This window comes from Cervus elaphus, chromosome 20, assembly GCF_910594005.1.
Source record: "Cervus elaphus chromosome 20, mCerEla1.1, whole genome shotgun sequence".
NCBI classification, from domain to species: Eukaryota; Metazoa; Chordata; class Mammalia; order Artiodactyla; family Cervidae; genus Cervus; species Cervus elaphus.
The window spans coordinates 25,199,120-25,214,972 of record NC_057834.1 but is presented as its reverse complement, the minus strand read 5'-3'; the positions used below and the strand labels follow the sequence as shown (position 1 = coordinate 25,214,972).

Genomic DNA, 15,853 nt, shown 5'->3' with positions numbered 1-15,853 from the left:
ATTGCAGGCAGATTCTCTATCTGACTCACCAGGGAAGGTCCAATTTCTGAATGTGATAATCCAAAAGTATTCCACATATACATTATTCTAGGAAGTCTTCTCTGTTGTAAGAAAAAGGTTCTTTGAGTATTTGCAGAGCTAAGACAATCAAGATTTGGAAACAACAAGTTTTCCTCTGCTAAGTCAGGACAGTTAAGTAAAGCTATCTCTCCTTCAGTGAAGGAGAGCCTCAATATGAACCTCTTTTTAGGCTGCAGAAACACAAACATTTATTTAATTATCTAAGCTATTTAAATGTAGAAAAATTTTTTAAAAATGAACCATTTATTCTGTAAGATTGCTAATATTAAAACTTTAGCCTGATAACCTACAATGTTTTCATTCACATCAAAGTATCTGTATACCTACCTACTTATATAAAGTCAGAAAAAGAGCCAATAAAAATTAGAACATAATCCTAATTAAAACTCAGTATGATATCCCAGTTTACTGAATTGGATGTTATGAGCATTTTATTAGAACCTAGCCACTCTGTGTAAACCGATAAAATTCAGTTTCTTAAAATGCTTGGCTGATTCTGTGATTATAAGATTAGATTCTGTGAGCATAAAAGAAAAAAAAAATCACATTTTTCCCCATGAAGAATGGTTTATTGAGATACCATTTTTTGCAATTTTATCCACATGAATAAATGAAGCATATTTAAATTTTCTAGTTGAATGAAATCTAATGTTTTCCTAAAGAAACTAAGTAACTGCATGCAATAACTTCTAAATTATGTAATAAACTTTAGCAAAATAACAACATTCTTTGCAAATGCCCACTTCATGATTATGCACCATTTGATTTCTAGCTTCTTTTTTTTTTTTCTCATTAAGTTGTAGATTTTTAAAAACCACTTTACCTTTCTGCTGTAAGGATTACTAATTACTAGCTTGGTGTCATCTGAGCCAGATAAAATATATTCTCCAGTCTCATTCCAACAGATTGTATTAACCTAAGAAGAAAGCAAAAGAAGAAATTTAAGCAGGCTCAAAGTAATAAGTATGCCATCTTCACTTAGTTGATGGTTCAGAATTTTATATCACTAATGAGATTACACCTATGGTAAATAATATTTACCAGTTTACTTAGTGAAAATATATACTGAATACCATTTAGCAAACACAATGTTCTATAAATTTATAAAGACACATAAATTAAGTATGGGTCTTTCTTAAGTTTTATTTAAATTTATTTTAAGTAGTCCATTTTATATACAGGGATATAAAACCAAGTCACCTAAAAAGGAATTAGAAAAACTCACTAAAGAGCTATAGCAATTAAGGCTGTGTGGTACTGTCATGATCACAAACATATATATAAATCAATGGCATGGAACTGAGTCCAGAAATAACCCTTATACTTATGTCAGATAATTCTTCATAAAGGGGCTAACTAAGACCATTGAATGGAGAAAGAATAATCTTTTCAACAAATGGTGCAGTAACCACTAGATATACACAAGCAAAAGAACAAACTTGGAACCCTACTTCACATCATATACAAAAAGTAACTAAAAATGATCAAAGATTTAAATGTAAGAATCAAAACTTTATAACTCATAGAACGAAACAGGTCTCAATCTTCATGAAAACTAAAACCACAATAACCACTTTACATCCATTAAGATGCTATAATAATTTAAGAAAAAACATAGAATATAAGAAGAAAATGCCAAGAAATTGGAACTCTGATACATTTCTGGTAGGTATGCATTACAGTACAACTATCTGGAAAGCAGTTTGGAAGTTGTCAAAAACTGAAACAGTTACCCTGTGAGCCAGCAATTCCATAACAAAATGTACATACCCAAGAGAACTGAAAACATATCACATAAAATCTTGTACACAAAAGTTCATAGCTACATTATTCACAACAGGCAAAAACGGAAGGGAAGTAATTCAAATGTCTACCAACTCATACTGAGTGAAGTAAGTCAGACAGAGGAGAAATATCTTATGATATCCCTTACATATGGAATCTAAAAAGAAATTATACAAACGAACTTACTTACAAAACAGAAAGAGATTCACAGACTTAGAAAATAAACTTATGGTTGCCAGGAGGAAGGGAGTTTCAGAAAGTCATGTACAGGATGCTATACTCAAAATGGATAACCAACAAGGACCTACTGTATAGCACATGGGAGCCTCTTCAATGTTATGGGCCAGCCTGGATAGGACATGGGCATGGGGGTGAACGGATACACGTATATGTATGGCTGAGTCCCTTTGTTATTCAACTGAAACTACCACAACATTGTTAATCAACTCTAACCCAATACAATAAAAAGTTTTGAAGTTTGGAAAAAAAAGATATTATCCCCCCCTACCAAAAAAGTGACTAATTCATTTGCTCATAATAAAATACCCACACAATGAAGTATTATTCAGCCATAAAAAGAAATAATAATACATGGTGCAACATGGATGAACCTTAAAAATATTACAGTAAGTAAAAGAAGCCAGTCTGAAAGGCTACACATTATATGGTTCATTTACATTAAAATTACAAAATAAGCTTATCTAGAGAGACCAGAAAGCAGATTTAGTGACTGCCAAGAGCTGGCAGAGGGGGAATGGGTGTGACTGATAACTGGTATGAACTTTCTCTTTTGGATGGTGAAAATACACTGGAATTAGGTAGTGGTGACTGCTATACAATCTTATGAATATATAGCAAAAAGGCACTGAACCAAACACTTGAAACAGATGAATTTTTATGGAATGTGAACTCTATCTAAGTAGTTTCAAAAAAATTACTGACTTCCACTTTTCAGTCAAGATGGAATAACAAGAACCAGATTTACTATCACATCTGAAACAACCAAAAACAGCAGAATATACATCCTTTTTAAGTACACATGAAATATTTACCAATACAGAAAACATTTACTTATGGGCCATAAAATAAGCCTCAAGATATTTAAAAGACTTTTAAGTTCCACATAAATATGCTCTGTGTCCAAAACAGAATTAAATTAGAAATCACTAACACAAAGAAATATTTGAAAACTATAAAATAACAGACAGTCAAAAAAGAAATCACAGAATTACAAAATATTTTTAACTTTTTTTTGGCTTTTATTAAAGCAAAACATATCTCAATTTATGGACAGCAGGTAACACAGTGCTTAAAAGCAAATTTATAGTACAAAAACACTTATATTAGAAAGATAAAGGTCCTATAACAATGACTTTCGCTTCCACTCTGAAAACTATAACAAGGAGACCAATGAAATCAAAAGTCAAAAGACAGTTGGAAATAATGAATATAAGAGCAGACATCAATTAAAAAGAAAACAGGAAAACATAGAAAACTGGTAAAACCAGAAACTGGTGCTTTGAAAAGACAAATAAAATTAATGCACCTCTACTCAGATTAATCAAGCAAAAGGGGTGGAGGAACTTATTACCAATACCAAAAATGGGAGCAATAACACATAACATCATTATGAATACTTGAGCATGTAATATAATACCATGAACAACTTTATACAATGAATTCAATGACAGAGAGAGCTAACAAAAGTCCTGAAACATATATACTAAACAAAATTTACTCAAGACATTGTCCATTTTTATTAAACTGTAGTTAAAATTTTCACCAAAGGAAACTCTCCAGGCCCAGACTGCTCTACTGGTGAAATCTGCTGAATATTTTTTTTAAATAATGAAAATTCTGCACCAACTCTTTCAGATAATTAAAAAGAATTGAACACTTCTAAACTCACTGGCACAAGCTGATGGATCAATATCCTTAATGTACACACAAAAATTCTAAAACAATTTTAGCAAACTGAATAAAACAGTGTAAGAAAATAGATAATACATCACGACTCAAGATTTATCTCTGAAATGCAAGAACAGTTTGACACTCAAATCAATACAATCCATGATATTAACAAACGAAAACAGAAAATCATATGATCACTGCAATAAATGCAGAACAGACATTTGAAAAATATCCAAGTAACAATTCATAATAAGAGCTCTAAGCAAAATTGAAAGGAACTTTCTTCAATCTGACAATGAATATTTATTAAAAAACAATCATACTAAATAATGAAAGACTGGATGCTTTCCCTCTACGATTAGAATAAGACAAGGAAGTTGGCTCTCACCACTTCTGTTCAACACTCTAGAATTTTAGAGAGTACAATAAGATAAGAAAAAGAAATAAAAGGAAATCAGACAGAAAAGAAGTAAAATATATCTTCAGATTACATGACTGCTTATGCAGAATAATAAAGCTGGCTTAAAGCTCAACATTCGGAAAACAAAGATCATGGCATCCGGACTCATCACTATACGGCAAATAGATGGAGAAACAGTGGTTGACTTTATTTTTGGGGGCTCCAAAATCACTGCAGATGGTGACTGCAGTCTTGAAATTAAAAGGGGCTTACCCCTTGGGAGAAAAGTTATAACCAACCTAGACGACATATTAAAAAGTAGAGAAGTTACTTCGCCAACAAAGGTCCGTCTAGTCAAGGCTATGGTCATGTATGGATGTGAGAGTTGGACTATAAAGAGAGCTGAGCACTGAAGAATTGATGCTTTTGAACTACGGTGTTGGAGAAGACTCTTGAGAGTCCCTTGGACTGCAAGGAGATCCAACCAGTCCATCCTAAAGGAAATCAGTCCTGAGTGTTCATTGGAGGGACTGATGTTGAAGTTGAAACTCCAACACTTTGGCCACCTGATGTGAAGAACTGACTCATTTGAAAAGACCCTGATGCCGGGAAAGATTGAAGGTGGGAGGAGAAGGGGATGACAGAGGATGAGATGGTTGGATGGCATCACTGACTCAGTGGACATGAGCTTCGGGAGTTGGTGATAGACAGGGAGGCCTGGCGTGCTGCAGTCCGTGGGGTCACAGAGAGTCGGACACGACTGAGCTACTGAACTGAGAGAATCATAAAAAAAACGGAATGGACTAACAAGTAAGTTTAGGAAATTTGACGGACACAGATCAACACCATACTCCCTTGCTATCCATGAGGACAAGTTCCAGGACAACCTAACAAATACCAAATCTGTGGATGCTCAAGTCCCTTACACAAAATGGAACAGTACAGTCAACCCTCAGTATCCATAGATAAGAAACTTGTGGACATGGAGGGATGACCATATGTAAAAATAGACAACATAAGGGATTAAAACCACATTTTAGGGACTTGCCTGGCAAACCAGTGATTAAGATTTTGCCTTCCAATGCAGGAGGCATGGGTTTGATCCCTGGTTGGGAAGCTAAGATTCTATATGCCTCACAGCCAAAACATCAAAACATAAAACAGAAGCAATACTGTAACAAATTCAATGGTCTACATCAAAATAAAAAAAATTTAAAAAAACAACACATTTTGATATCACTTTTTGATATCTACTTGTTGTTCGGTCACTAAGTCGTGTCTGACTCTTTGTAACCCCATGAACTGCAGCACACCAGGCTTCCCTGTCCTTCACTATCTCCCACAGTTTGCTCGAACTCATATTCATTGAGTTGGTGATGCCATCCAGCCATCTCAGCTTCTGTCACTCCTTCTCCCCTTGCCTTCAATCTTTCCCAGCATCAGTCTTTTCCAACCAATTGGCTCTTTGCATCAGGTGGCCAAAGTATTGGAGATTCAGCTTCAGCATCAGTCCTTTCAAAGAATATTCTGGGTTGATGTCCATTACAATCGACTGGTTTGATCTCCGGGCTGTCCAAGGAACTCTCAAGTCTTCTCTAGCACCACAATTTGAAAGCACTCAGCATTCAATTCTTCAGCATTCAGCTTTCTTTAGGGTCCTACTCTCACATCCGTGTATGACTACTAAAAAAAAAAAAACAACGTAGCTTTGATTACACAGTCCTTTGCCAGCAAGGTAATGTCTCTGCTTTTTAATATAGTGTCTAGGTTTGTCATAGCTTTTCTTCCAAGGAGCAAGTGTCTTTTAATTCCATAGCTGCAGTCACCATCCATAGTGACTTCAGAGCCCAAGAAAATAAAGTCTCACTGCTTCCTTTTTTTTCCCATCTATTTGCCATGAAGTGATGGGACCAGATGCCATGATCTTAGCTTTTTGAATGTTGAGCTTAAAGCCCACTTTTTCACTCTTCTTTCACTACCATCAACAGGCTCTTTATTCCTCTTTGCTTTCTGCCATTAGAGTGGCATCATCTGCATATCTGAGGTTGTTGATATTTTTTCCGGCAATTTTGATTCCAACTTGTGAGTCTGCCAGCCCAACATTTCACATGATGTACTCTGCATATAAGTTAAATAAGCAGGGTGACAATATATAGCCTTGACATACTCCTTGCCCAATCTGGAAGCAGTTCCTTGTTCACATCTGGTCTTAATTGTTGCTTCTTGTCTTGAATATAGGTTTCTCAGGAGGCATATAAAGTGGTCTGATATTCTCATCTCTTTAAGAATTTTCCAGTTTGTTTTGATCCACACAGTCAAAGGCTTTAGTGCAGTCAATGAAGCAAATGTAGATGTGTTATGGAATTCCCTTGCTTTTTCTATGAGATCCAGTGGATGTTGGCAATTTGATCTCTGGTTCCTCTGCATTTCCTAAAACCAGGTTTTACATGTGGAAGTTCTGGGTTTATATACTGTTGAAGCCTAATTGAAGGATTTGAGCACTACCTTGCTAGTATGTGATATGAGTGCAACTGTACAGTAGTTTGAACATTCTTTGGCATTGCCTTTCTTTGGGATTGGAATGAAAACTGACTTTTCCAGTCCTGTGGCCATTGTTGAGTTTTCCAAGTTTGCTGGCATACTGAATGCAGCACTTCAACAGCATCATCTTTTAGGATTTGAAATAGCTCAGCTAAAAATCCATCACCTCCTCTAGCTTTGTTCATAGTAATGCTTCCTAAGATGCATTTGACTTCACACTCCAGGATGTCTGCCTCTAGTATCTACTAGAATGTCTAAAATTTTTTTAAAGATGAGTATATCAGGTTTGAAGGAAGAAAGCTAAAACAGTGTAACAGTAGCAAATTTCAACATACCACATAAACAATGGATAAATCATACCGACAGAAAGTCAACAAGGAAACATTAGATTTGAAATATTTAGATCAAATGAATCTAATACATATAAAGAATTATTTGATCCAACAGCAGCAGAACATTCTTCTTAAGTGCACATAGAACATTCTCCAAGATAAATCATATTAGATCACAGAACACGTATTAGCAAACTTTAAAGAATAAATCATACCAATTATCTTTTCTGACCACAGTGCTATGAAAATAGAAATCAACAGGAAGAAAACTGAAAATTTTACCACATGTGGAAGTTAAGTAACACACTCCTGGACAACCAGAGCATCAAAGAAAAAAAAATCAAAAATATCTTGATACAACTGAAAATAGAAATAAAACATATGGGATGCAGCAAAAGTAGTTCTAAGTAGGAAGTTCACAGCAATCAATGCCTACATTAGAAAAAAAAAAAAGAAAGACCTCAAATAAACCACCTAAATTTACACACTGAAGAACCAGAAAAGAAAAAGTCCAAAGTTGGCAGAAGGAAAGAGACAGTAAATACCAGAGCAGAAAGGACTGCTGTTGCCAGGGACCCTATCGCCTCTGTGAGCCACTGTTGACCCACGCCCCCACAGACGACCCTCCAACACTAGCAGAGGATGCTACAATATCCTTAATAATATCCACAGCAACTGTACTTCTAACTGGAGGATTTATTTGAGCTTTATCACAAAGAAGAGCCAGTGCCCTCATCTCACAGTAGAGTTCAGGCCAGAGATCTAGGGCTTCTTACACCCATGGCCTCAACAGAACTGGATTTTACCGTCACAGTGCCTGTGAACATCAAAGCAACCTCAGCCTGGCGAGCCTCACTTTTCAGCAACAAGCTTCCTAGGAACAAGCCAATTCCTTTCCAAGAAAATCAACCTTCAGGAACTCAACTTTCCATCCTTTCCTGCAAACTCCACCACTTCCCGTGGAAACTGAGTCATCTGGTGACTCTCCCTTCTTCCAGTATCTCCTTCACCATCAACACTTTCCACAGTCTGGGCCATCCTGACTTCCAATGGCACAGTAACAGTCTTCGAATTGGCCTTTCAACACCACCCTCATCTGCCTAAGTCAATCATAAAGGTTTTCCCTGAATCCTAAGTAGGAGCTTTTGTTTTCATTTCTTTTTATCTTTTACTTTAAGGAAATCACAAATATACCAAACAGAATTTTGAGGATATGGCCTAAATGCCTAATGAGTTTCCAAGCTAAAACGTACACACACTAGTTGGACATGAAAGAAAGTGAAAATGAAAGTCACTCAGTCGTGCCCGACTCTCTGTAACTCCATGGAGTGTAAGTCCATGGAATTCTCCAGGACAGAATACTGGAGTGGGCAGCCTCTCCCTTCTCCAGGGGACCTTCCCAACCCAGAGATGGAACCCAGGTCTCCTGCATTGCAGGCAGATTCTTTGCCAGCTGAGCCACCAGGGAAGTCCAAGAATACTGGAGTGGGTAGCCTTTCCCTTCTCCAAGGGATTTTCCTGACCCAGGAATCAAACTGGGGTCTTCTACATTGCAGGTGGATTCTTTACCAACTGAGCTACAGGGAAGTCCTAGTTTGACATTACAATGTAAAAAGTATTTTATCTCAGAAAAAAGTAGTATTTTTCCAAACAGCTACATATTTATGTCTTTTTGTATTAAATGTAGGAATTATTAAAGACAGTGATTCTTACCTACGAATTTCTCATGTTTCGTGGTTTCAGCTGTAATGTCCTCTTTCATCTATATCTTTATAATCTTGTTAAGTCTAGCACAAAGTTTGTCAATTTTGCTAATCTTTTCAAAAAACCAACTGTTAGTTTCCCTACTCTTTTATTTTCCTATTCTCTGTTTTATTCATTTCTGCTCTGATCTTTTTTTAACCACAAATTACCTAAGGTTTTATTTTAGTCTAAGGTGTGCTACACTAAGCTGCTTCAGTCGTGTCTGACTCTCTGGACCATCGCCCACCAGGGTCCTCCGTCCACGGTAGTCTCCAGGCAAGAATACTGGAGTGGACTGCCAGGCCATCCTCCAGGGGGTCTTCCTGACCCAGGTACTGAACCTCTCTGAGGTTTCCTGCATAGGCAGGCCTGCTCTTACCTACAAATTACCCTGGGATTCCCAGGTTGAGCAAGTGGTAAAGATGCAGGAAACCTCAAAGAAACGGGTTCAAAAAAAAAAGATCAGAGCAGAAATGAACAAAATAAAAAAATCAGAGCAGAAATGAATAAAATAGACAATAGGAAAATAATAGAAAAAGATCAGTGAAAGTAAGAGTTGGTTTTTGGAAAAGATTAACAAAATTGACAAAGTTTGTGTTAGACTTAGCAATATTATAAAAATATAGATGAAAGAAAAGACATTACAACTGAAACCACTGAAACATACAAGATACTAATATGAAAAAATATACAGCAACAAATTACATAATCACCAATAAATTCAGAGGAACATATACCTGACCAAGACTGAATCATGAGAAAAGAAAATCTGAAGAGACAAATAATGAGTAAAGAGATTAAATTAAAAACTTCCCAACAACAACAGGAAAGCCTTTGGCCAGATAGCTTCACAGGCTTTAAAATGTTTTCCACACATTTAAAGAATTAATACCAATCCTTCTCAAACTCTTCCAAAAAACTGAAAAGGAGAGAACACTCCCAAACTCATTTTCTGAGGTAAGCCTCAGAAACATAACCTTCACATCAAGGCCAGATAAGGATACTACAAGAAAACCACAAGTCAACATTTCTGATGAATATAGAGGCAAAAATTCTCAACAAAATACTAGCAAATCAAATTAAAAAGCACATTAAAAGTATCATACACCATAATCATGTGGGAGTTATCACCTGGATGCAAGGATGATTCAAAATAAAGAAATCAATAATTGTAATACACCTCATTAATGGAATGAAAGGTAAAAATCATATGATTGTCTCAAAAGATGCAGAAAAGCATCTAATTCAACATCTTTCAAGATGAAAATTCTTAGCAAACTAGATATAGAAGGAATACACCTCAACATAGTAAAGGCCATACATGACAAGTCCACAGTACAGGTAATGTCATACTCAATGGTGAAGCTGAAGAAAGCTTTTCCGCTACAATCAAGAGCAAGACGAGGAGGTCCAGTTTCATCACTTTTATTCAACACAGTACAGGAAGTTCCAGTCAGAGTAATAACTGGACAGGAAAAAGAAAGAGAAGGCATCTAAACTGGAAACGAAAAAATAAAACTCTCTCCGATTGAAGATGACCTCATCTTATATACAGAAAATTCTGAAGAATCCACCAAAAATTTGTCAGTGCTAACAAGTGAATTGAGTAGCTTTAAGATATAACATAAGCAAAAAACAGCTGCATTTCTATACAATAAAACAATGAACTATCTGAAAAAGAAACAAAGAAAATGGCCCATTAGCATCAAAAACATCAATACATTCAGGAATAAATTTAATCAGGGAGCTGAAAGATCTATCTGGTATCTATATAACACAAAGATGAGAAACACTGAAGGCACAAATAAATGGAAAGACAGGTGTCCTCATGTATGAGAATAGTTAATATTATACTATACTACCAAACAGCCATATATATATACATGTATATATGTATATATATGTATATTCATGGCTGCTGCTGCTAAGTCGCTTCAGTCGTGTCCAACTCTGCGTGACCCCATAGACGGCAGCCCACGAGGCTCCACCATCCCTGGGATTCTCCAGGCAAGAACACTGGAGTGGGTTGCCATTGCCTTCTCCAATATTCATGGCAATCCCCATCAAAACACCAAAGGCATTTTTTCACAGAAATAGAATTCTAAGAAATCCTAAAATTTGTATGGAATCACCAAAGACTCCAAATAGCCAAAGCAATCTTAAAAAATAAAAATAAGGCTGAAGGCATCAAACGTCTTGATCTCAGACTGTACTGCAAAATTGTTTAACCAAAACAATATGGTATTGTCTTAAGAACAGATACATAGACCAATGAAACAGAACAGAGCCAAGAAAATAACCCACGCATATATGGTAAATTAATTTACAACAAAGGAGCAAAGACTACCCAATGGGGAAAGAACATTCTCTTCACTAAATGGTGCTGGGAAAACTGGATGTTCACATGCCAAAGAAAATTACCATGAAATGGATTAAGGACTTAAACATAGGATCTGAAGGCAATAAAATTTCTAGGGAGGAAAAAACTGTGAAAAGCTCTTGACCTTGACCTTGGCAAAGATATTTTTGGACATGACAAAATCAAAAGCAAAAATCAACAACTGATAATTACATCAAACTTAAAAGCTCTGTATAGCAAGAGAAGCAACCAACAATATTAAGCAACCTACAGAAGAGGAGAAAAATATATGCAAACCTTCTATTTGATAAGGGATTAACATTCAAAATATATAAGGAACTCATATAACTCAATAGCAAAAAAGAAAAACCACACAAGTAATCCAATTAAAAAAATGGGCAAAGGCTCTTAATAAATATTTTTACAAAGAAAACATACAAATGGTCAAAAAGGACACTAAAAGGTGCTCAACATCACAAATCATCAGAAAAATGCAAATCAAAACCACAATAAGGGAGGTGCCTCGTGGTCTCATGGTTAGGACTTGGTGCTTTCAATGCTCTGGCATCAGTTCAACCCACAAGATGTGCAAAACGGACCAAAAATACATAAATAAATAAAGCACAATGAAATATTTTCTCACATTGTTTAGAATGGCTATCACCAAAAATACAAGAGATAAGAAGTACCGATAAAGGCATGGAGAAAAGGGAACCCTTGTGCACCATCTGTGGTAAGGAAAACTGATACAGTCAACACAGGAAACAGTACGGAGGCTCCTCAAAAAATTTTAACTAGAACTATCATTTAATCCAGCAATCCCACTCTTGGGTATATATCTGAAGGAAATGAAAATACCAGCTTACAGCAAACATTATCCTCAATGGTGAAAAACTGAAAGCATTTCTCCTAAAGTCAGGAACAAGACAAGGGTGCCCACTCTCACCACTACTATTCAGCATAGTTTTGGAAGTTTTAGCCACAGCAATCAGAGACGAAAAAGAAATAAAAGGAATCCAGATAGGAAAAGAAGAAGTGAAACTCTCACTGTTTGCAGATAACATGATCCTCTACATAGAAAACCCTAAAGACTCCACCAGAAAATGACTAGAGCTAATCGATAATATAGTAAAGTTGCAGGATATAAAATTAACACACAGAAATCCCTTGCATTCCTATATACTAACAATGAGAAAACAGAGAGAGAAATTAAGGAAACAATTCCATTCACCATTGCAATGAAAAGAATAAAATACTTAGGAATAAATCTACCTAAAGAAACAAAGGACCTATATATAGAAAACTATAAAACACTGGTGGAAGAAATCAAAGAGGACACAAATAGATGGAGAAATACACCATGTTCATGGATTGGAAGAATCAATATTGTGAAAATGAGTATACCATCCAAAGCAATCTATAGATTCAATGCAATCCCTATCAAGCTACCAACGGTATTTTCCACAGAACTAGAGCAAATAATTTCATAACTTGTATAGAAATACAAAAAACCTCAAACAGCCAAAGCAATCTTGAGAAAGAAGAATGGAACTGGAGGAATCAACTTGCTTGACTTTAGGCTATACTACAAAGCTACAGTCATCAAGACAGTATGGTACTGGCACAAAGACAGAAATATAGATCAGTGGAACAAAACAGAAAGCCCAGAGATAAATCCACGCACCTATGGACACCTTATCTTTGACAAAGGAGGCAAGAACATACAATGGAGAAAAGACATTCTCTTTAACAAGTGGTGCTGGGAAAACTGGTCAACCACTTGTAAAAGAATGAAACTAGAACACTTTCTAACACCATACACAAAAATAAACCCAAAATGGATTAAAGATCTAAACATTAAGACCAGAAACTATAAAACTCCTAGAGGAAAACATAGGCAAAACACTCTCTGACATAAATCACAGCAGGATCCTCTATGACCCACCTCCCACAATACTGGAAATAAAAGCAAAACTAAACAAATGGGACCTAATGAAACTTAAAAGCTTTTGCACTACAAAGGAAACTATAAGCAAGGTGAAAAGACAGCCCTCAGATTGGGAGAAAATAATAGCAAACAAAGCAACTGACAAAGAATTAATCTCAAAAATATACAAGCAGCTCCTGCAGCTCAAATCCAGAAAGATAAACGACACAATCAAAAAATGGGCCAAAGAACTAAACAGACATTTCTCCAAAGAAGACATACAAATGGCTAACAAACACATGAAAAGATGCTCAACATCACTCATTATCAGGGAAATGCAAATCAAAACCACAATGAGGTAGCATCTCATGCCAATGAGAATGGCTGCTATCAAAAAGTCTACAAACAATAAATGCTGGATAGGGTGTGGAGAAAAGGGAACCCTCTTACACTGTTGGTGGGAATGCAAACTTGTACAGCCACTATGGAGAAGAGTGTGGAGATTCCTTTAAAAACTGGAAATAGAACTGCCATATGACGCAGCAATCTCATTGCCAGGCATACATACACACCAAGGAAACCAGAATTGAAAGAGACACGTGTACACCAATGCTCATCGTAGCACTATTTACAACAGCCAGGACATGGAAGCAACCTAGATGTCCATCAGCAGACGACTGGATAAGGAAACTGTGGTACATATACACAATGGAATATTCCTCAGCTATTAAAGAGAATGTATTTGAATCAGTTCTAATGAGGTGGATGAAACTATTATACACAGTGAAGTAAATCAGAAAGAAAAACACCAATACAGGTGTTTGTCAATGGATTAACACATAAAGAAAATAAGATACACACACACACACACACACACACAATGGAATATCAGCCATAAAAATGAAGGAAATTCTGACATTTGCAACACAAAAATGAACACTGAAGGCAAGATAAAGAATGCCAAATACTGTGTAAGATCACTCATATATGGACTCTAAAAATGCTCCACTAATAGAAACAGAGAAGACTGGTAGCAGAGGTTGGAAGACGGAGGAAATAAGATGTTCAGAAAAATATAAACTTCCAGTTATAAGATGAGTAAGTTCTGGAATCTAATGTACAGCATGGTGGTTACAGTCAACATTACTGTGCTATATACTTGAAAGATGCTGAGAGAGTAAATATATTAAATGTTCTCACAACCGTCATGATGACAAAATGGCAATTACGTGACATGATAAATGTGATGACTAAGCTTACTGTGGTAATCATTTTGAAATACATATACATATCAAGTTATTCTATTTTACACATTAAATTTGTATAATGATATATGTAAAATATATCACAATAAAGGTGGGAAAAAATAGAGTAAAAGGATATCCATGAAACTAAAATGAGTGGTTATATGCTTCAGGGAGCAGAAAGAAATGGAGAAGACAGAAACAGAAGTGGGAGCCATATATACTTTATTTTTATACCATGAGAAGTTCAATTCAGTCACTCAGTTATGGCCAACTCTTTGCGAGCCCATGGACTGCAGCATGACAGGCTTCCCTGTCCATCACCAACTCCCAGAGCTTGCTCAAACTTATGTCCATCAAGTCAGTGATGCCATCCAACTATCTCATCCTCTGTCGTCCCCTTCTCCTCCTGCCTTCAATCTTTCCCACCATCAGGTTCTTTTCCAATGAGTCAGTTCTTCACATCAGGTGGCCAAAGTATTGGAGCTTCAGCTTCAGCATCAGTCCTTCCAGTGAATATTTAGGATTGATTTCCTTTAAGATTGACTGGCTGGAACTCCTTGCAGTCCAAGGGACTCTCAAGAGTCTTCTCCAACACCACAGTTCAAAAGCATCAATTCTTCAGCACTAAGCTTTCTTTGTAAGTCCAACTCTCACATCCATGACTACTGGAAAAAACAAAGCTTTGACTAGATGGACCTTTGTTGGCAAGGTTATGTCTCTGCTTTTTAATTTACTATGCTGTCTAGGTCAGTCATAGCTTTTCTTCCAAGGAGCAAGCATCTTTTAATTTCATGGCTTCAGTCACCATCTGCAGTGATTTTGGAGCCCAAGAAAATAAAGTCTCTCACTGTTTCCATTGTTTCCCCATCTATTTGCCATGAAGTGATGGGACCAGATGCCATGATCTTAATTTTCTCAATGTTGAGTTTTAAGCCAATTTTTTCACTCCCCTCTTTCACTTTCATCAAGAGGCACTTTAGTTCTTCTTCGCTTTCTGCCATAAGGGTGCTGTAATCTGTGTATCTGAGGTTACTGGTATTTCCCCCAGCAATCTTGATCCCAGCTTGTGCTTCATCCAGACTGGCATTTCTCATGATGTACTCTGCATATAAGTTAAATAAGCAGGGTGACAATAAACAGCCTTGATGTACTCTACCATGAGAAGGCATTACCTATTTAAAAATTAATGCAAAATAGGACAAAAATCTTTGTGCAAGCAGACAAAAAACAATGTGCAAGCAGAAAAGATATCTTTAATCTTGTAAGAAAAGTTTACTTTCTACTCATCCTTAGAAAAATATTTGAGTATACCCAGTTAAATCTCACAGTGAATTCAAAACTGGAAAGGTACAGAATCCACAGCTTGTAAAAGCTTGAGAAAATCTTAAAGGCAGTCATACAGTACGGGAGAATCCATTTGAAATCAACACCAGGAAACTCTCCTTTGAGGAAGGAGAAAGATTTGACCTCAGACTCTTAAAGAAGGAAATAAAATTCAACATGTACACATGATTTGTCTCTTTGAAA

The 15,853-nt window shown here is 36.3% G+C and overlaps 1 protein-coding gene across 14 annotated transcripts in view; it reads right to left on the bottom strand.

The window, feature by feature from the left end:
- DCAF6 (DDB1 and CUL4 associated factor 6) overlaps positions 1-15,853 on the bottom strand; it is a 179,492-nt gene that overhangs the window by 122,684 nt on the left and 40,955 nt on the right. For all 14 annotated transcript variants that reach the window (XM_043876209.1, XM_043876211.1, XM_043876213.1 and 11 more), the window contains one exon: positions 905-997. In XM_043876209.1, the coding sequence (XP_043732144.1) occupies positions 905-997 (93 nt within the window). The remainder of the gene's footprint in view (positions 1-904; positions 998-15,853) is intronic.